Genomic DNA, 19,417 nt, shown 5'->3' with positions numbered 1-19,417 from the left:
CCTGTTCCTTCATATTATCGGCATTATGTCCCTGTCCCCTCATATTACTGGCATTATGTCCCGTGTAGGAGGGCACAGGGATAGAGATGAGCGAACTTATGAAAAGTTCGGTTCGGCAAGTTCGCCGAATTTCGTGAAAAAGTTTGATTCGGACCGAACCTGTAATACAAGAAAGCCCCTAAAAATCGTGTATAACACTGTTTAAAAGCCCTAGAATCCCTGTATAACACTCTTAGGTCACCCATGAGGGTATCCAAGTACTTTTGAGCTGTCTTTAATGCAAAGTTAGTGTCAAAGTTACGCCAACATGTATGGCTATAGGAAAACGGATGGGACACGCTGATAACTAACAGAAACCACTGCACTTGTGCATGTTGTATGCTTAATGCATTGTTAAAAAAGCTACACAAATTAACCCTTTTTATTGGCAGATGCCTGCCGGGGTTCTTCCATACATGGATGTAAAAGCAACAAGCAATGGCTTTTGACAAGCCCTCCAGAAATTGACCCTTTTTATTGGCAAGGGTGAGTAGTAGCAGCACATTAAAAGACACTGGACGACAGTCACAGGACAAAGCCCTGTGGTGGGGCAGGCCTGCTTGTAGCAGACGGCACTGGGGTGGATTGGTGGTAGAAGTAGTAGCAGCACCAACAGCGGCACATTAAAAAAAGAGTGGACAGGACAGAATCCCGTAGTAGCAGGCGGCAGTAGCAGGCGGCAGTAGCAGGCGGCAGTAGCAGGCGGCAGCGGCAGTGGCAGCGGCAATGTCAGATCTAATCAGTGGCATCAGGCACAGGGGTTTTAAAATCCTCACCGATCCACGCTTGATTCATTTTCAGAAACGTGAGATTTTCCAAGCTGTTGGCAGACAATCTTGCTCGCTTAGGGGTGACGAAGCCCCCTGCCGCGCTGAATACCCTCTCTGACGCTACACTGGAGGGTGGACAAGACAGTACACCCATGGCAAACTGGGCCAGTTCTTGCCAATGATCCAATCTGCTGACTCAGAAGTCCATGGGGTCTGGGATCAGCATTTCTGACGGAGAAAGGGCACAGTCCAGGTACGAGTGAACCTGGTTGTTTAGGTGCTGCACCTGGTGATGGTGAACATCCCTTTGGTGACTACGATGTGTGTCAGGTCGGGGTATTGGATGTAAAAATGTTGTCATCATATTTTCCAAACTGAATTGGCTGCTGCTGCTGCTACTGCTGCTGCCGCCTATTGCAGAGGTAGCTCTGCCAGAGGCGGTGGAACGATGAGACAGTGGGGAGCGGAGAGTGGCCCCCCGGTCAGACATGCTTGCAGCGGGTGTTTGCCGTTTGAAAGCCGTGACAAGCTGGCTGCATAGATTCTCTCGATAATAAGCCAATTTTGCCTCCCTCTCGGAAGGCGCAAAAAACTCCCCCATTCTGGCTTTATACCGAGGGTCTAAAAGTGTGGCTATCCAGTACTCATCTCTTTGCTTCATGCTAACAATACGACAGTAACGAAGCATACAGCTCGCCATCCTGGCCAGCGTTTCAGAGGGCCCGGTTGGTTCCATCTCCGCCCCATACTGCCATGGTTGTCCATCATCAAGGTCGTCGTCAGACTCGTCATCGCCACCATCACTGTCATGTTGTGCGGCTGCCTCGTCCCCTATCCCTTCCTGTGATTCCATCTCCAAATCCAGCTCCTCTTCAGGTCCTGTTTCCTCCTCCTCCTCCTCCTCCTCCTCAACATCCATAGCCAGATGTGATCCTTCCTCCATCCTTTGCTGAATCATCGCTGTGAGCGTTTGCTCCATAATGAATATCAGCGGCATAACATTGTTCATTCCGCTAGCGTCACGGCTCACAAATCGTGTGGCCTCTTCAAAGGGCCTCAAAACGCGACATGCGTCTCTAACCAGCTGCCAGTGCCTGAGCTCGAAATTACACTGGCTCCAAACGCTGCCCGTCTGCTGCATCAGGAAATCATTCACGGCATTCCGCTGTTCGTACAGACGGTCCAACATGTGCAGGGTGGAATTCCAGCGTGTTGGAACGTCGCAAATCAGGCTGTGTTCTGGGAGATTGTTTTGACGCTGCAAGTCCAGGAGGGCGTGCTTAAATGCATACGAACGTCTAAAGCGAACGCAAACCCTCCTGGACATGGCCAGCACACCCTTCAAACCAACATATGACTTTAAGAAGCGTGTTATGACCAGATTGATCACATGTGCCATGCAAGGAGCGTGTGTCAGGTGACCTAGACGCAGTGCAGCCACAACGTTCTTCCCGTTATCAGAGACAACATTGCCCAGTGTGAGTTTCAGAGGAGACAGCAAGCGTGCGATTTCCTCCTTGATGCACAGCAGCAGCTCCTGCCCTGTGTGGCTTTTCTCGCCCAGGCTCAGCAGGTGTAAGACAGCGTTGTGGCGCTTCACCTTGCACCTATGAAAAGAGGAGGGAGGAGGAGTGGAAGATACGCTGTGTCCTGTCGGGGACGGGAAGACCTCCAAGGAGGAAGGCAAGGAGGAGGAGGAGTAGGAGGAGGAGGATGGCAGGCGCCTGGTGTCCGGAGTTGAACCAGAAAGATACAAGCGTGGAGGTGGTAATGCCTGGCATTGCTGCGGTGGTGCATCGGACTGCAAAATATTGACCCAGTGGGACGTGAAAGACATGTACTGTCCCTGCCCATAGTTGCTGCTCCACGTGTCGACGGTGGCATGTACCCTGCTGCACACGGATAATTGCAAGGACTGGCACACCTTTTCCTCCACATGCTTGTGCAAGGCAGGGACAGCTGTTTTGGAGAAGTAATGTCGGCTAGGTATTCGCCACCTAGGCTGAGCGCACGCCATCAATTGCTTGAAGCCGGCGGAGTCGACCAGGTGGTACGGCAGCGACTGCACCACCAACAACTTAGCCAGGTGTGAATTAAGCCGCACGACAAGTGAATGACTGGGTATATATTGTTGCTTATTGGACAACGATTCCGTAATGGATAACTGACGGGACGTAGGAGGAGCACTAGATGACAGTGATGATGATGATGACAACGACATGGTGGATAAGGCCTGGCTACTACTTAGATGACAGGGACTCGGAGCAGCAGCAGCAGCGGCAGAGGGGTCTTCATTAGATGTACATGATGATGGTGGGGCATGTCGATTGTCCCACATGGCCTTGTGATGCCGCTCCATGTGTTTACGTAGAGCGGTAGTTCCTACATTGCTGCCCTGCCCACGCCTTACTTTCTGCTTGCAGATACGGCACTGTGCCATGTTTTCGTCCTCCGGGAAGGTACAGAAAAATTGCCACGCGGCAGAGTACCGTAAAGAGGTAGTACCACGTCCTCCACCACCACCACCCGAGCTTGCCCCTTGTCTGGCAGGCTTTTTTCGGGAGCCTACACCAGCATCAGTGTCGCCGTCACCGGCTCCTGAGCTGACCCTACCGCTGCAACGTTTTGCAGATTGACTTCTGCCCCTACCTCGGCTTGGCTGTTTATCACGGCCGGTGCCGCCACTACTACCCTCCTCCTCTGACGCCGTCATCACCTCGTCACCTGGTTCCCACGTCCTGTCTAAAACAACATCATCATCATAGCCTTCCTCATCATCCCCGCCACTTCTGTCACTGTGTTGTGAATGTGATGTGACATCATGGCGGGCTCCTTGCCCCCCCTCATTACTGCGCCTGCCACCACGGCTACCACCACCAACACCCCCACTACCGCAGCTATGCGTCTCGGACACCGCTTCCACCTCCACCACCGCCGCAACACACTCCGTTGGCTGACTCGCGGAAAACAAATCATCATCATCATCACTATGTTGTTCAGTATCTTCCTTCGCACCTGAGGAGATGTCTCTTAGGACTCTCAGGAAAGATGGCTTCCCGCTAGGAAGGGGGAGCGAAGACATAGATGATGGAATGGAAACGCTAGAAATACCTATATTACTACTGTCACCGTGCCAAGGAACTGTAGAGGATCTGGAATCCAACGAAACCTGGCTTGAAGCCAGATCGTCAGAGTCTTCCTGCTGAGATGACCGCGAGCCAGCCAACCAGTCCACAATGGCTGTATTGTCTAAAGTAACCCGCCCACCGGAGGAGATGGACAAGTCTGGCTTGCTGATACTACCAGCAGGCACATGGCAGCTGCTACTAGTGGACCTGGGCACATGTCTTGTGCCACAAATGCTGGTACTGGGTCTGGCACCAACAGATCCAACATTTGGACTGGAAGAGGAGACGGCATGGGTGTTTTTTCCTCTACCCCGTCCTTTCACAACCTTTTTTTTCCCAGACATTTCAGAGCCCCTTCTAAAAGCGTATTCACACACTGACACTGGCAATGAATGAGAATTTCTATCAGCCACGCCGCAGTGCACTCAGGGAATGCTGGGCCTTGTAGTACTACTACTACGTCTACTACAAAGGCTGCCTGTATTGCAAGTTGGATGCAACGGGGATGAGCCCCTTATAAAAGCGTATTCACACACTGGCTGAGTAGTGAGTAGTGGATGAGCCCCTTATAAAAGCGTATTCACACACTGGCTGAGTAGTGAGTAGTGGATGAGCCCCTTATAAAAGCGTATTTACACGCTGGCTGAGTAGTGAGTAGTGGATGAGCCCCTTATAAAAGCGTATTCACACACTGGCTGAGTAGTGAGTAGTGGATGAGCCCCTTCGATTTCTGGATTCCTGCCTTTTAGATTCCTAAAGCTTTCCCTTACTGCACAGAGATGCTCTCCCTACAGCTCCTGTCTGTAAAATGGCCGCTGAGCTCCGTGCATAGACTTTTATTGCAGGCTTGAGCCCGCCCCTATGCTGCCTCCCGATTGGCTGGGAGAGCCGTTTGCAAGGCATTATGGGGTAGCCTGATGTCAGGTGATCTTGTGAAATCCTCCATTTTAGATGTAACATGTGGCAGGCGCCAAAATGTAGCCGGGTTCGGTCAAAACGGGTTCGGCCGAACCTGGTGAAGTTCGGACCGAAATCTCTAATAGGGACAGCAGACAGATTCATTATTAGTACTAGAGGTTAACAGATTTATTGCCAGCAGCCTTATTAATCCCAGCCGTCCGGCAGAATGAGATACGGGCCGAGCCGATACTTGTGTCAAAGTTGGTCCCAGTAACAGATTTATTGTTTGTTGTAAGAATCTGGTAACATTAGTAGCAGTGACAGCAGCTAAGAAAACACTGGCCCTCTCTCCAAGGATTGCGGAAAGCACGTTGCCCAGCAGCAAGCTGGACGCCGAAGAAGCAACACCGCAAGTCAGCTGTTTGATCCACTGCTCGGGTGCTTATACAGCGCTATGAGCAACTGAGCAGATATTCAGCGGTGTTTCTGTCACTCCTGTACGTGCAGGCATCGGCACAATCGGCGTCCGACGGCGCCGCTACGAGGATGTGTTTTCCTGCCTGAGGATCACTCGCCAGCAAGTATAGCACTAAGGTACTCTTTCCCTTCAGATTAACATTCCCTGGTCTAAGACCCAATTCAGTCAGCTGCTTCTAGGACGCTATTAGGGGACACACTGCGGTCCACATATCCGGCTCCTCACTGGAAGACCGACGTGATACTGAAGCCCCTACCCCCGTGTATATAGAAGTAGAAGGTCACCTGCTCAGATACACGAGCGGTCACCAGCAGACATCATAGCTGATCTATAGAGGATGTGGCGGCTCTGAGAAGAGCCTTTTTTGTGTTGTGTAAGATGGAGCTGAGCAGGAGCGGAATTAACCTCCGAAGCCGTAGAGAGTGCGGCCGTGGCGTTTGAGCGCGTACACCACGTCCATAGCGGTGACGGTCTTCCTCTTAGCGTGCTCGGTGTAGGTGACGGCGTCACGGATGACGTTCTCCAGGAAAACCTTCAGGACGCCGCGAGTCTCTTCATAGATGAGATCGGAGATGCGTTTGACGCCTCCCCTGCGAGCTAGACGGCGGATTGCAGGCTTGGTGATGCCCTGGATGTTATCACGGAGCACCTTCCTATGCCGCTTAGCACCGCCCTTTCCGAGACCTTTTCCTCCTTTACCACGACCAGACATCCTGTAAGCTGGAACTAAAGAGAAATATTGTACCGAGAACGGCGGGGCGCGTCTTTATATAGACCTTGTGCGGACCAGAGAGAGAACTGTTAAACATGTCACTTCCGGGGCGTTTCTCTCAGCTAATTTACATTATCAATCCCTCCCCCTCCCGTTGATTGGCTTAACTCAGATTTTGAATTACGTTCATTTTACAATACCGGCCGCTCTTTTCCCGCTTATAGCGCGACTGCTGTGTAATCTCTATCTGCCCCAAATCTAAAGAGTAATGTTAAGGGAAACAAGGAACAAGCGTGACGTCTTGGATTAGTATGGCGGCTGCTCGTTATCTGCCGTCAGGTTCAGTATTTGCGTGCCCGCAGATCACCCCTCCGGCCACCAGCACCACAACGGCTTTATAGAATGAATAGGGAGGAGAGGACTCGGGCAGTGTTAATGCGTTTAGATCTCTGATTTACAACGGTGACCAGGACTACACCCGATGATCATGACCTCACAGAATAAGGCCTCATTTACACGAACGTATTATACGCGCGTGCGACGCGCGTGCTTTGCACGCATGTCGTACGCACCTATATTAGTCAATGGGGCAGTTTAGACGATGCGTGAATTGCGCTCAGTGCGTGTGCGCAGAAAAAAACTCACGACATGTTCTATAATCGTGCGTTTTTCGCGCACTCACGCACCCATTGAAGTCAATGGGTGCGTGAAAACCACGCATGCCGCATGGAAGCACTTCCGTGCGAACTGCGTGATTCGCGCAAGAGCTGTCAAACTCCTGAATGTAAACAGAAAAGCACCACGTGCTTTTCTGTTTACAAACATCCAAACCGAGTGTCAAATTCGAGATGAGCGCACCGAACTTCACCGGGTTCGGCCAAACTCGTTTTGACCGAAACCGGTAAAAAATGTTCGGGTACGCGACGTCAGGAGACAGTCACTGTCCACGGTGCTGAAAGCGTTAAACTGGTTCAGCACCATGGACAGTGACTTCCGCTCCGAAAATCCATGAACCTGTAAAAAAAAAAAGACGTTCTGACTTACCGATAACTCCGGTCCGACCTCCCGGGATGACAGTTAAGTCCAAGTGACAGCTGCAGCCAATCACAGGCCAAGCACAGGCTGCAGCCAATCACAGGCTGCAGCGGTCTCATGGACTGCGGCGTCATCCTGGGAGGTGGGGCCGGATGACAAGAGAGGGACGCGTCACCAAGGCAACGGCCGGGAGCCCGGACTGGGGGAAGCAGGAAGTTCTTGGTAAGTATGAAAGTCTTTTTTTATTCACAGGTTGGTGTATATTGTGATCGGCATTCACTGTCGAGGGTGCTGAAAGAGTTACTGCCGATCAGTTAGCTCTTTCAGCACCTTGGACAGTGACGGGCGTCGACTAGTCTCATCTCTATGATGGCGGCTGCACGAAAATCACGCAGCCGCGCATCATACACGGATGACACACGGAGCTGCCAAGTGCCTTTTGCGCGCGCAAAACGCAGCGTTTTTTGCGCGCGCAAAACGCACACGCTCGTGTAAATGAGGCCTAAGAGTAGAATTCCCCTGCGCTTGTGTTCACACCTGGCGGAGGATACCTGCGCCCCCACCCTACACGCTGCGCCTGGTTTGCCTTTACAAGGAGTAGGGAACAAGGTCTCCGCCCACACTGGTCAGCGGTGGATCATTAGCTGCACATAACGGCGTCATTCCTCGCAGCAGCAGCGGAGGTTATTATCGGAAGAGCGATGTGCGGTCATCAGTGAGGAGTGGGGCGGGTTATCACTGCGATACAGCCGGAGAGGGAGGTGAGGAATACAGCGCAGACACCCGGCATAACACATGACAGGACTGCTGAAAGGGCCGGATAACGTGAGTGCTAGAGACGGGGACTGGTTATAGTGTAAATGGCGCTAACTAAGCACTGAAAGGGTTAACATGGCACCTCCACATATTAATAGCAGAGCACCGAGAAGCCAGCGGGAGAGTCGCGGTAGAATTAACGGAGGAAAAGGATTCAGCTCGTTTGAGGGAGGATTTGGTGGCTCTGAAAAGAGCCTTTGTGTTGTAGTCGGTGCCGGGTTCAGACCTAAGCCCTCTCCCCACGGATCCTGCGGGCCAGTTGAATGTCTTTGGGCATGATGGTGACCCTCTTGGCGTGGATGGCGCACAGGTTGGTATCCTCAAACAGTCCGACTAGATAAGCCTCGCTGGCCTCCTGCAGAGCCATGACTGCTGAACTCTGGAAGCGCAGATCGGTCTTGAAGTCCTGAGCGATCTCTCGCACCAGGCGCTGGAAAGGCAGCTTACGGATAAGAAGCTCGGTGGACTTCTGGTAGCGGCGGATTTCACGGAGAGCGACTGTGCCCGGGCGGTAACGATGAGGCTTCTTCACTCCGCCGGTAGCGGGAGCGCTCTTCCGTGCAGCTTTAGTAGCCAGCTGCTTGCGGGGCGCTTTCCCGCCGGTGGATTTACGCGCAGTCTGCTTTGTTCTGGCCATAGCTCTTTAACAACGTGCACACTAGTAGACTGATACGAGGAGAGGAAAGAGCAGAGTATTTATACACTTGAGCGTGTCCTCATTGGTCCATGAAAGGCACACCCCTACATTCTATTGGCTTCTTCATAAAAATATGCGACCGACAAAGCAAATGTGATATTCGCGACCAATCACCGTTCCGAAGATGCGGACACCGGTTTACATGATGTCCAGACGCAGCTTGTACAGCAGGGGCGTTAATAAGATCATTTCTCCAGCTCTCTGCGAATTAGTTATCATCAGTAACAGCTCACTGTATTTCCATGTCCGCAGATCACGTACACAGCGTTATATAAGAGACTACTTCCCCATCATCCGCCGCTGCAGTGGTTTTATAGATTACACAAAGGGACAATCCCCCACCCCATCCTTACACAGGACACTGTGCCCCACATCCAGAGGCAGCATATAAGGGTCACCATCCACCACGTGTAATGAGGAGCAGGGGACATTGTGCTCTATTTACACCGGAGAGAGTGTAAACCATCGGCCTCCTTCACGTGGATCCTGTGCTGTAAGCTACAAGTCTATTGCTGCCCCGGTCCTTATTCACACATTACACCTGGTGGACTGTGACCTGATAAACTCTGCCTGGATGTTACACCATAGTGACGGGACGGACACTGTGGAGGTCCGGATACAGCAGCTATGGCGTCCAGCGCAGATGACCAGAAATGACACTTGTCATAGAGTAACAGGGACATGAAGCTCCTCCGTGCACACGCGATGATGGCGCCTCCTTTATCTCAGGATCGCGCTGCTGTCTGTACCGGAGGAAACAACGGCCAGTGATCATACAGCTCTGCCGGGGAGAAGGTGGTGGCTCTGAAAAGTGCCTTTGTGGGACAAGTAGCGGGCGGCTCTCGGTTATTTCTTCGTCACGGTCTTCCTGGACATAGACGCCTTCTTAGCCGGACTCTTGGCAGCTTTCTTAGCCGGACTCTTGGCAGCTTTCTTAGCCGGACTCTTGGCAGCTTTCTTAGCTGGACTCTTGGCAGCTTTGGGCTTGGCCGCCTTCTTTGCTGGGCTCTTTGTTATTTTCTTGGGGGCAGGTTTTGGCTTCTTGGGGCTCTTCGCCACCTTCTTGGCAGCGGCAGGCCTCTTGGCCTTTGTCAGGCTCTTGGCCGGAGTCTTCTTCAGGGATTTGGCAGCAGCCGCCGGCTTCTTCTTGACCGCCTTGTCCTTAGTCTCCAGCTGCTTCTTGTTAAGATTTCTTGGTTTTCTTGGCGCCCCCTGCTGGTTTTTTCGGCTGCTTCTTGGATTTGGCGGCCGGCTCGGTGGGAGGAACAGCGGCGGCTGGTGCGGTCTCTGCCATCGTATAACACGGGAATCCACTAAAACAATTATTCTGCGAGGGAAAAACTCTGAGAACAGAGATGGGAGGGGGGGGGGGCGCCTTTTATATGTACAGCGGCTGCTCGGTGATTGGCTGCGATTGTCCTGAGCGTCTATTGGCTGACACTGATCACATGTCATTCCTTTCCTCATCTGACAGGAGTGAAGCTCCGCTCTCCCCTTGTGCTTCCCTGCCCGGGATAAGAGCCCTTTACCGACTAGAAGCGGCCGGGCGAGCGGGCTCTCTACGTGACTTCCCCCTCCCTGACATTCCCCCTACTCATTTCTAGCCTTCACTGGCAGAGATGCTGGAAGGAGCCGGGAGGAGGCCCCGGGATCTCTGCCATAGTTCTGACGATCTGCACGTCGCTGTGATCGGACAAGATAAATGTGTTTGCGGGAGCTCGTTCCCTCTATTCCCGGCACTTGTCACTATCACAGGGTTCTTTACCACAATGTCTAACGTGCGGGAAGCTGATTGTCCGATGCGGGGGCGACCTGGAGCTGCAGAGAGCCCAGAAGGGTAACCCGGCACAGACGCGATGTCGGAGTGTCTTCCGCCTGTCTTACTGTAACTTGGCACAGAGGAGACACCAGAAACTGCTCCACCTGTGTTACAATAACCCAGCACAGAGGAAACACCAGAGTTTGCTCTACCTATGTTACAATAAGTCGTCACAGGCAAGACACCAGCGTCTGCTCCACCTGTATTACAACTTCCCAGCACATAAAAGGCACAAGTCTGCTCCTCCTTTACTGAACTAACCTGACACAGGCCAGACCCCAAAACCTGCTCCTCCAGCAGTACATTACCCGGACACAGACAGGACACTAGAGACTTCTCCACCTGTATAACTATAACCTAGCACAGAGGAGGGAACAGACACTGTGTGTTCCTCTCGTACTACATTAAGCCAGCAAAAGACAAGACACCGTAGTATTGTCCCTGTCCCCTCATATTACTGCCATTATGTCCCCTGCAGGAGGGTACAGGGACACAATGCCGGTAATATGTCCCTGTTCCCTCATCTTCGAGGCATTATGTCCCTTTTCCTTCATATTACCGGCTTTATGTCCCTGTTCCCTCATCTACCAGGCATTATGCCCCTGTTCCCTCATATTACAGGCATTATGTCCCTGTTCCTTCATATTACAGGCTTTATGTCCCTGTTCCTTCACATTACAGGCTTTATGCCCCTGTTCCTTCATATTACCGTCTTTATGTCCCTGTTCCCTCATCTACCAGGCATTATGCCCCTGTTCCCTCATATTACAGGCATTATGTCCCTGTTCCTTCATATTACAGGCATTATGTCCCTGATCCTTCATATTACAGGCTTCATGTCCCTGTTCCTTCAAATTACCGGCTTTATGCCCCTGTTCCCTCATATTACAGGCATTATGTCCCTGTTCCCTCATCTTACAGGCATGATGTCCCTCTTCCTTCATAATACCGGCATTATGTCCCTGTACCTTCATAATACCGGCATTATGTCCCTGTTCACTCATAGTACCGGCATAATGTCCCTGTTCCCTCATTACTGGCATTATGTCCCCTGTAGGAGGGTACAGCGACATAATGCCGGTAATATGTTCCTGTTTCCTCATCTTACAGGCATTATGTCCCTGTTCCTTCATATTACCAGCTTTATGTCCCTGCTTCCTCATTTTACAGACATTATGTCCCTGTTCCCTCATCTTACTGCCATTATCTCCCTGTTCCTTCTAATTACCGGCATTATTTCCCTGTTCCTTCATATTACCGGCATTATGTCCCTGTTCCTTCATATTACCGGCATTATGTCCCTGTTCCTTCATATTACAGGCATTTTGTCCCTGTTCCTTCATATTACCGGCATTATGTCCTTGTTCTTTCATGTTACCGGTATTATGTCCCTGTTCCTTCTTATTACAGGCATTATGTCCCTGTTCCTTCATATTACCGGTATTATGTCCCTGTTCCTTCATATTACAGGCATTATGTCCCTGTTCCCTCACCTTACCGGCATTATGTTCCTGTTCCCTCATCTGAACCGGCATTATGTGCCTGTTCCTTCATCTTACCGGAATTATATCTCTATTCCTTCATATTACCGGCATTACGTCCCTGTTTCTTCATATTACCGACATTACGTCCAGCCTCCTTCATATTATCGGCATTACGTCCCTGTTCCCTCATCTTACCGGCATTTTGTCCCTGCTCCCTCATCTTACCGGCATTATGTCCCTGTCCCCTCATATTACTGGCATTATGTCCAGTGTAGGAGGGCACAGGGACATAATGCCGGTAATATGTCCCTGTTCCCTCTTCTTCGAGGCATTATGTCCCTGTTACTTCATATTACTGGTTACGTCCCTGGTCCTTCATATTAGCAGCATTATATCCCTGTTCCTTCGAGACAGGCATTATGTCCCTGTTTCTTCATATTACCGGCATTATGTCCCTGTTCCCTCATCTGAACCGGCATTATGTGTCTGTTCCTTCATCTTACCGGCATTATATCTCTATTCCTTCATAATATTGGCATTACGTCCCGGGTTCCTTCATATTACCGGTATTACGTCCCTGTTTCTTCATATTACCGACAATACGTCCCGCCTCCTTTATATTATCGGCATTACGTCCCTGTTCCCTCATCTTACCGGCATTTTGTCCCTGTTCCCTCATCTTACCGGCATTATGTCCCTGTTCCTTCATCTTACCGACATTATGTCCTTGTACTTTCATATTACCGGCATTATGTCCCTGTTCCCTCATCTTACCGGCATTACCTCCCTGTTCCTTCATATAACAGGCATTACGTCCCTGATCCTTCATATTACAGGCTTCATGTCCCTCTTTGTTCATATTACAGGCATTATGTCAATGTCCTCTCATATTACCGGCATAATGTCCCTGTCCCCTCATATTACTGGCATTATGTCCAGTGTAGGAGGGCACAGGGACATAATGCCGGTAATATGTCCCTGTTCCCTCATCTTCGAGCATTATGTCCCTGTTCCTTCATATTATTGGCGTTACGTCCGTATTCCTTCATAATAGCAGCATTATATCCCTGTTCCTTCATATTACAGGCATTTTGTCCCTGTTCCTTCATATTACCGGCATTACGTCCCTATTCCTTCATATTACAGGCTTTATGTCCCTTTTCCCTCATATTACAGGCATTATGCCATATGTAGGAGGGAAAATGGACATAATGCCGGTAATATGAAGGAACAGGGACAAAATGCCTGTAATATGAAGGAACAGGGACATAAAGCCGGTAATATGAAGGAACAGGGATATAATACCTGTAAGATGAGGAAACAGGGACATGTCCCTGTTCCTTCATATTACCGGCTTTAAGTCCCTGTTCCCTCATATTACCAACATTATGTCCCTGTTCCTTCATATTACAGGCATTTTGTCCCTGTTCCTTCATATTACCGGCATTATGTCATTGTTCTTTCATATTACCGGTATTATGTCCTTGTTCCTTCATATTACAGGCATTATGTCCCTGTTACTTCATCTTACCGGCATTATGTCCCTGTTCCCTCATCTGAACCGAAATTACGTGCCTGTTCTTTCATCTTACCGGCATTATATCCCTGTTCCTTCATATTACAGGCATTATATCCGTGTCCCTTCATATTACCAGCATTATGTCCCTGTTCCCTCATCTTACCGGCATTATGTCCCTGTTCCCTCATCTTACAGGCATTATGTCCCTATTCCTTCATATTACCGGCATTACGTCCCTGTTCCTTCATATTATCGGCATTACGTCCCTGTTCCTTTATATTACAGGCATTACGTCCCTGTTCCTTCATATTACCGACATTACGTCCCTGTTCCTTCATATTACAGGCATTATGTCCCTGTTCCCTCATCTTACAGGCATTATGTCCCTGTTCCTTCATATTACCGGCATTATGTCCCTGCTCCCTCATCTTACCGGCATTACGTCCCTGTTCCTTCATCTTACAGGCATTATGTCCCTGTTCCTTCATCTTACATGCATTATGTGCCTGTTCCTTCATCTTACAGGCATTATGTCCCTGTTCCTTCATCTTACAGGCATTATGTCCCTGTTCCTTTATATTACAGGCATTTTGTACCTGTTCCTTCTTATTACAGGCATCATGTCCCTGTTCCTTCATATTACCGGCATTATGTCCCTGTTCCTTCATCTTACAGGCATTATGTCCCTGTTCCTTTATATTACAGGCATTTTGTACCTGTTCCTTCTTATTACAGGCAGTGATCTTCTACTTCTATATACACGGAGGTAGGGGCTTCAGTATCACGTCGGTATTCCAGTGAGGAGCCGGATATGTGGACTGCAGTGTGTCCCCTAATAGCGTCCTAGAAGCAGCTGACTGAATTGGGTCTTAGACCAGGGAATGTTAATCTGAAGGGAAAGAGGATCACTCGCCAGCAAGTATAGCAGTAAGGTATTCAGGCAGGAAAACACATCCTCGCTGCCGGACGCCGTTTGTGCCGATGCCTGCACGTACAGGAGTGGCAGAAACTCCCCGCTGAATATCCGCTCAGTTGCTCATAGCGCTGTATAAGCGCACGAGCAGTGGATCAAACAGCTGACTTGCGGTGTTGCTTCTTCGGCGTCCAGCTTGCTGCTGGGCAACGTGCTTTCCGCAATCCTTGGAGAGAGGGCCAGTGTTTTCTTAGCTGCTGTCACTGTTACTAATGTTACCAGATTCTTACAACAAACAATAAATCTGTTACTGGGACCAACTTTGACACAAGTATCGGCCCGTATCTCATTCTGCCGGACGGCTGGGATTAATAAGGCTGCTGGCAATAAATCTGTTAACCTCTAGTACTAATAATGAATCTGTCTGCTGTCCCGATATAGGACTCACTTTATTACAGTAACGCGTGCAGTTTCTTGCAGAGCAACATTTAGTGAGACGCATTCAATGATTGAAAAAGAACAAAACTGATGCAGCCGATACGGCATTTTACAAGAGCAAAACCCAATGTTGGAGGGGCCGTGTTTTCCAAGCTGCTCTCATTGCTACAAATGTTACGAGATTTTCAAAACAAACTAGCAATTTGTAGCACCAAGTTCCACATAAGTATGGACTTGCATTGTCTTGTATGTCACTTTGCCAGACTGCTGGTATAATCGCGCTGCTGGCAATACAATGACAGGAAACAGAATGCACCTATTTCTACTTCGTACTAACACTGTGCGTTGTCTATACTTAGGACTCACCTCATCCCACTAACGCATGAAGTTGCTGCAGAGTAACATTTACTGAGACGCATTCAGAGAATGAAAAGGACAAATTGATGCAGCTCTATTCAGGAGTAAAATCTAATATCAGAGCTCCAATAGTGCGGTACTTGAGGGAGACGAACATTACAGCCCAGTTTGTCCCCTTTATGCCCCCACTTTTGATATTTGATTTATGTACCTTTCCCTTTTATTCCCCTTCATCTACGATAAGTCACAATGCTGAATGGGATTTGTTCATTAAATGGGGTGTTCTCTACACAGGGACCGTTCACCCCTTCCCTGTTAGGTAGAATATACCTCTAAGCTCGTTGTTTTATTGATCTATAATTTTTCTTAATTCGAGAGATCCTTTGATCCGTGCGCTTCTTGCCCTTCTCTTCCCCTCCCTTTTTCATTTGTTGACATTTAGTTGGTGGTGTACACCAGGGCAGAATTAGAAGCAATGAGAGTCCTTGAGAGGAATGGTTTGTTACCCGAATAGCGTCTCCTGTATATATAAAGCATTGCCGCAGACCCCTCGTAGGACTTTTGTAGTTTAGGAACTGCTCTTATCCGTACATGACGCGGGGATGGCATCTTCCTCTAAACACCTGGGATGATGGTGGTTATACTCCAGGAGGACCGAACTGTGACAAAGCTCTTGAGACTGGAAGATATAATTTAAGATATTATGTAGTCGGGGGCGGGTTGTAGATCATGAACATGAATCACTGGAGTAGTTGTACTATTAATGTGTTCTGTACAGTATAGTTAGTGCACCAATGAGGACAGCGCCATCATCTGCACGAGGCAGTAGTGAATGTATAGGTCATGAGTAACGCAGAAGTTCTACACCCACCGTACGGCTTCCTCTTCAATGTTTATCCCCGCGGTATATGAATTCATATGGGTAGATCTCTGTACAAGCAGAGCCACTTATCTGGCGCAGAACGTTTACATATCGGAGATCAGCGGTGAGAGCTCTGTTCTAAGGACCATGTGGGCGGCTCTTAAAAGAGCCTTTGTGGTCTCATGTGGGATAAGCGGTGCTCACTTGCTCTTGGCGCTTTTGCTGCTCTCGGTCTTCTTGGGCAGCAGAACGGCCTGGATGTTGGGCAGGACGCCTCCCTGAGCGATGGTCACACCACCCAGCAGCTTGTTGAGCTCCTCGTCATTGCGCACGGCCAGCTGCAGGTGACGGGGGATGATTCGGGTCTTCTTGTTGTCCCGGGCTGCATTTCCGGCCAGTTCCAGGATCTCAGCGGTCAAATATTCAAGCGCAGCGGCCATGTAAACCGGAGCGCCGGCACCCACCCTCTGAGCGTAGTTGCCCTTGCGGAGAAGTCTGTGCACACGACCGACAGGGAACTGAAGTCCTGCCCGGGATGAGCGAGTCTTGGCTTTAGCCCGCACTTTGCCTCCCTGTTTACCACGTCCAGACATCGCTAAAGCAGGGAAATGTCCTATTCGTATCTTAACAATCACCCCCTTTCTGCTGCCTTTTATAAGCTACTGCACCGCTCACCAGCTCCTGGGATTGGAGAGATTTAAAGCCACCAACAGAGAACAGACTCGTGGAAACCACCAATTAGCTGCACTGGGAGTGGCTTATGACGACTCCATAGGTCACATGACTTGCTCTTCCAGTAGAACATCGGTCAGGCAGCGTTGCTCATTTGCATAGCCCGTGTATAAATACAGCAGCGGTGGGAGGGTAAAGCATTCCATTATCTCAGTTGTGAGCAGATCGTAGTGTGTGATCATGCCTGAGCCCGCCAAGTCTGCCCCGGCGCCCAAGAAGGGCTCCAAGAAAGCCGTGACCAAGACACAGAAGAAGGACGGTAAGAAGCGGAGAAAGAGCAGGAAGGAAAGCTACGCCATTTACGTGTACAAGGTGCTATTGTCTGGCCTCCCGCTAGTCTCCCTGTTCTATGTGCGGCCGTTCTCGTGTCGGTGCAGATGCTGCTTCATACATTATGTGGCTGCCGGACAGGGAGGGACAATGCCGCGTGTGAGGAAGCCGGGACATGGATCCTGCGGGCAGATGACCCGTCATAATATCACACTGTCCAGAAGAAACGGAACATTGTACATTAGGAGACGGAAGGAAGCATGGGACATCTGTAAATAACAATGATGAGGGTAGTAGTCAGATTTATAACAGATGCCAGGGAAACTGCTTGGCGATGATGGAGAACAAGCAATCACACAGGCGAGGACTGGATAAAGGGTGGTTATTGTAATACAGGCGGAGCAGACTCTGGTGTCTCCTCTGTGCCGGGTATTGCAATATAAGTGGAGCAGACTCTGGTGTCTCGTCTGTGCTGGGTTTTGTAATACAAGTGGAGCAGACTCTGGTGTCTCGTCTGTGCCGGGTATTGTAATACAAGTGGAGCAGACTCTGGTGTCTCCTCTGTGCCGGGTATTGTAATACAAGTGGAGCAGACTCTGGTGTCTCCTCTGTGCCGGGTATTGTAATACAAGTGGAGCAGACTCTGGTGTCTCCTCTGTGCCGGGTATTGTAATACAAGTGGAGCAGACTCTGGTGTCTCGTCTGTGCCGGATGTTGTAATACAGGCGGAGCAGACTCTAGTGTCTCGTCTGTGCCGGGTGTTGTAATACAAGTGGAGCAGACTCTGGTGTCTCCTCTGTGCCGGGTATTGTAATACAAGTGGAGCAGACTCTGGTGTATCCTCTGTGCCGGGTATTGTAATACAAGCGGAGCAGACTCTGGTGTCTCGTCTGTGCCGGGTATTGTAATATAAGTGGAGCAGACTCTGGTGTCTCCTCTGTGCCAGGTATTGTAATACAAGTGGAGCAGACTCTGGTGTCACACGACCTATTTTCAGACGTAATTCAGGCGTTTTACGCCTCGAATTAAGCCTGAAAAGACGTCTCCATTACGTCTGCAAACATCTGCTCGTTGCTTGCAATGAGTTTTACGATGTTCTGTTCAGACAAGCTGTAATTTTACACGTCGCTGTAAAAAAACGGCACGTAAAAATACGCCCGCGACAAACAAGTGCAGGACACTTCTTGGGACGTTTTTGGAGTCATTATTCATTGACATATCCTTATTGTTACACATGATTAGCAGACTGTGGTGTCTCGTCTGTGCTGGTTTGTTGTAGAAGAGTAGCAGCAGACTCTTTGGCGTAACTACAGCAGCTGCTACCTACGGGGCCCGCGGCTTGTGGGGGCCAGTGCCGCCAGCTGACACGCTCCCCCCATATGCTCGGTAGCGCCGCTAGCAGCCATTATGGCTAGTACAGCGGTAGTGCTGCTACTATGGGGCCCACGCCTCCGAGCCTCTAACAAGTATAGGCAGGGCGACACAGGCCCTCTCATGCCCGTAGGCGTCGCTGCCACCAGAGGGGGCCCCGGTGCTAGCGACAGCCAAATACATGCATTAGCGCTGAATGGCCGGGCATGTTTTGTGCCTGACCATTCAGCGCCTTACAATGACGCTGATTGGCTAGCGGTGCTTTGACGTCATCGCGCCGCTTCCGTGCTTGAAAGGTGCTGATTGACGGGGCAAGTCATTCTGCCCCGCCAATCAGCGTCATTGAACGACGCGTTGTTCAGCTCCTGCAGACCCGCTCAGAAGAGAGCATGTCTGCATTGTCAGCGGACAGGGTGGGAACGGGGTCATGTGAGCATGTAAAGTTTTTTTCTCATAAAACTGTGAGTGGCATTATCTATAGTGGGGGCTCTAGCTACAGGGGGGTCGTCTATATGTGGGCCACTATATACAGGGGGTCTATATGTGGGGATGTGGGCACGATCTACAGGGGTGGTCTATATGTGGGGATGTGGTGCACTATATACAGGGGAGGGTCTATATGTGGGGATGTGGTGCACTATATACAGGGGAGGGTCTATATGTGGGGATGTGGTCCACTATATACAGTGAAGGAAATAAGTATTTGATCCCTTTGGCAAACAAGACTTAATACTTGGTGGCAAAACCCTTGTTGGCAAGCACAGCAGTCAGATTTTTTTTGTAGTTGATGATGAGGTTTGCACACATGTTAGATGGAATTTTGGCCCACTCCTCTTTGCAGATCATCTGTAAATCATTAAGATTTCGAGGCTGTCGCTTGGCAACTCGGATCTTCAACTCCCTCCATAAGTTTTCGATGGGATTAAGGTCTGGAGACTGGCTAGGCCACTCCATGACCTTAATGTGCTTCTTTTTGAGCCACTCCTTTGTTGCCTTGGCTGTATGTTTCGGGTCATTGTGGTGCTGGAAGACCCAGCCACGAGCCATTTTTAATGTCCTGGTGGAGGGAAGGAGGTT

The 19,417-nt window shown here is 50.0% G+C and overlaps 2 protein-coding genes across 2 annotated transcripts; both read right to left on the bottom strand.

Moving 5' to 3' along the window:
* Positions 1-8,104: 8,104 nt before the first annotated feature.
* On the bottom strand, positions 8,105-8,515 carry LOC142663073 (histone H3). The gene has a single exon (XM_075841373.1). The coding sequence runs from the start codon at positions 8,513-8,515 to the stop codon at positions 8,105-8,107; it is 411 nt and encodes a 136-aa protein (XP_075697488.1).
* Positions 8,516-16,167: 7,652 nt separating this feature from the next.
* On the bottom strand, positions 16,168-16,560 carry LOC142663466 (histone H2A type 1-like). The gene has a single exon (XM_075842139.1). It carries the CDS (start codon positions 16,558-16,560, stop codon positions 16,168-16,170), a length of 393 nt encoding a protein of 130 aa, XP_075698254.1.
* Positions 16,561-19,417: the final 2,857 nt, after the last annotated feature.

This window comes from Rhinoderma darwinii, chromosome 11 (assembly GCF_050947455.1).
Source record: "Rhinoderma darwinii isolate aRhiDar2 chromosome 11, aRhiDar2.hap1, whole genome shotgun sequence".
In the NCBI taxonomy this organism is placed as follows: domain Eukaryota; kingdom Metazoa; phylum Chordata; class Amphibia; order Anura; family Rhinodermatidae; genus Rhinoderma; species Rhinoderma darwinii.
This window is presented reverse-complemented; position numbering and strand designations above follow the sequence as displayed.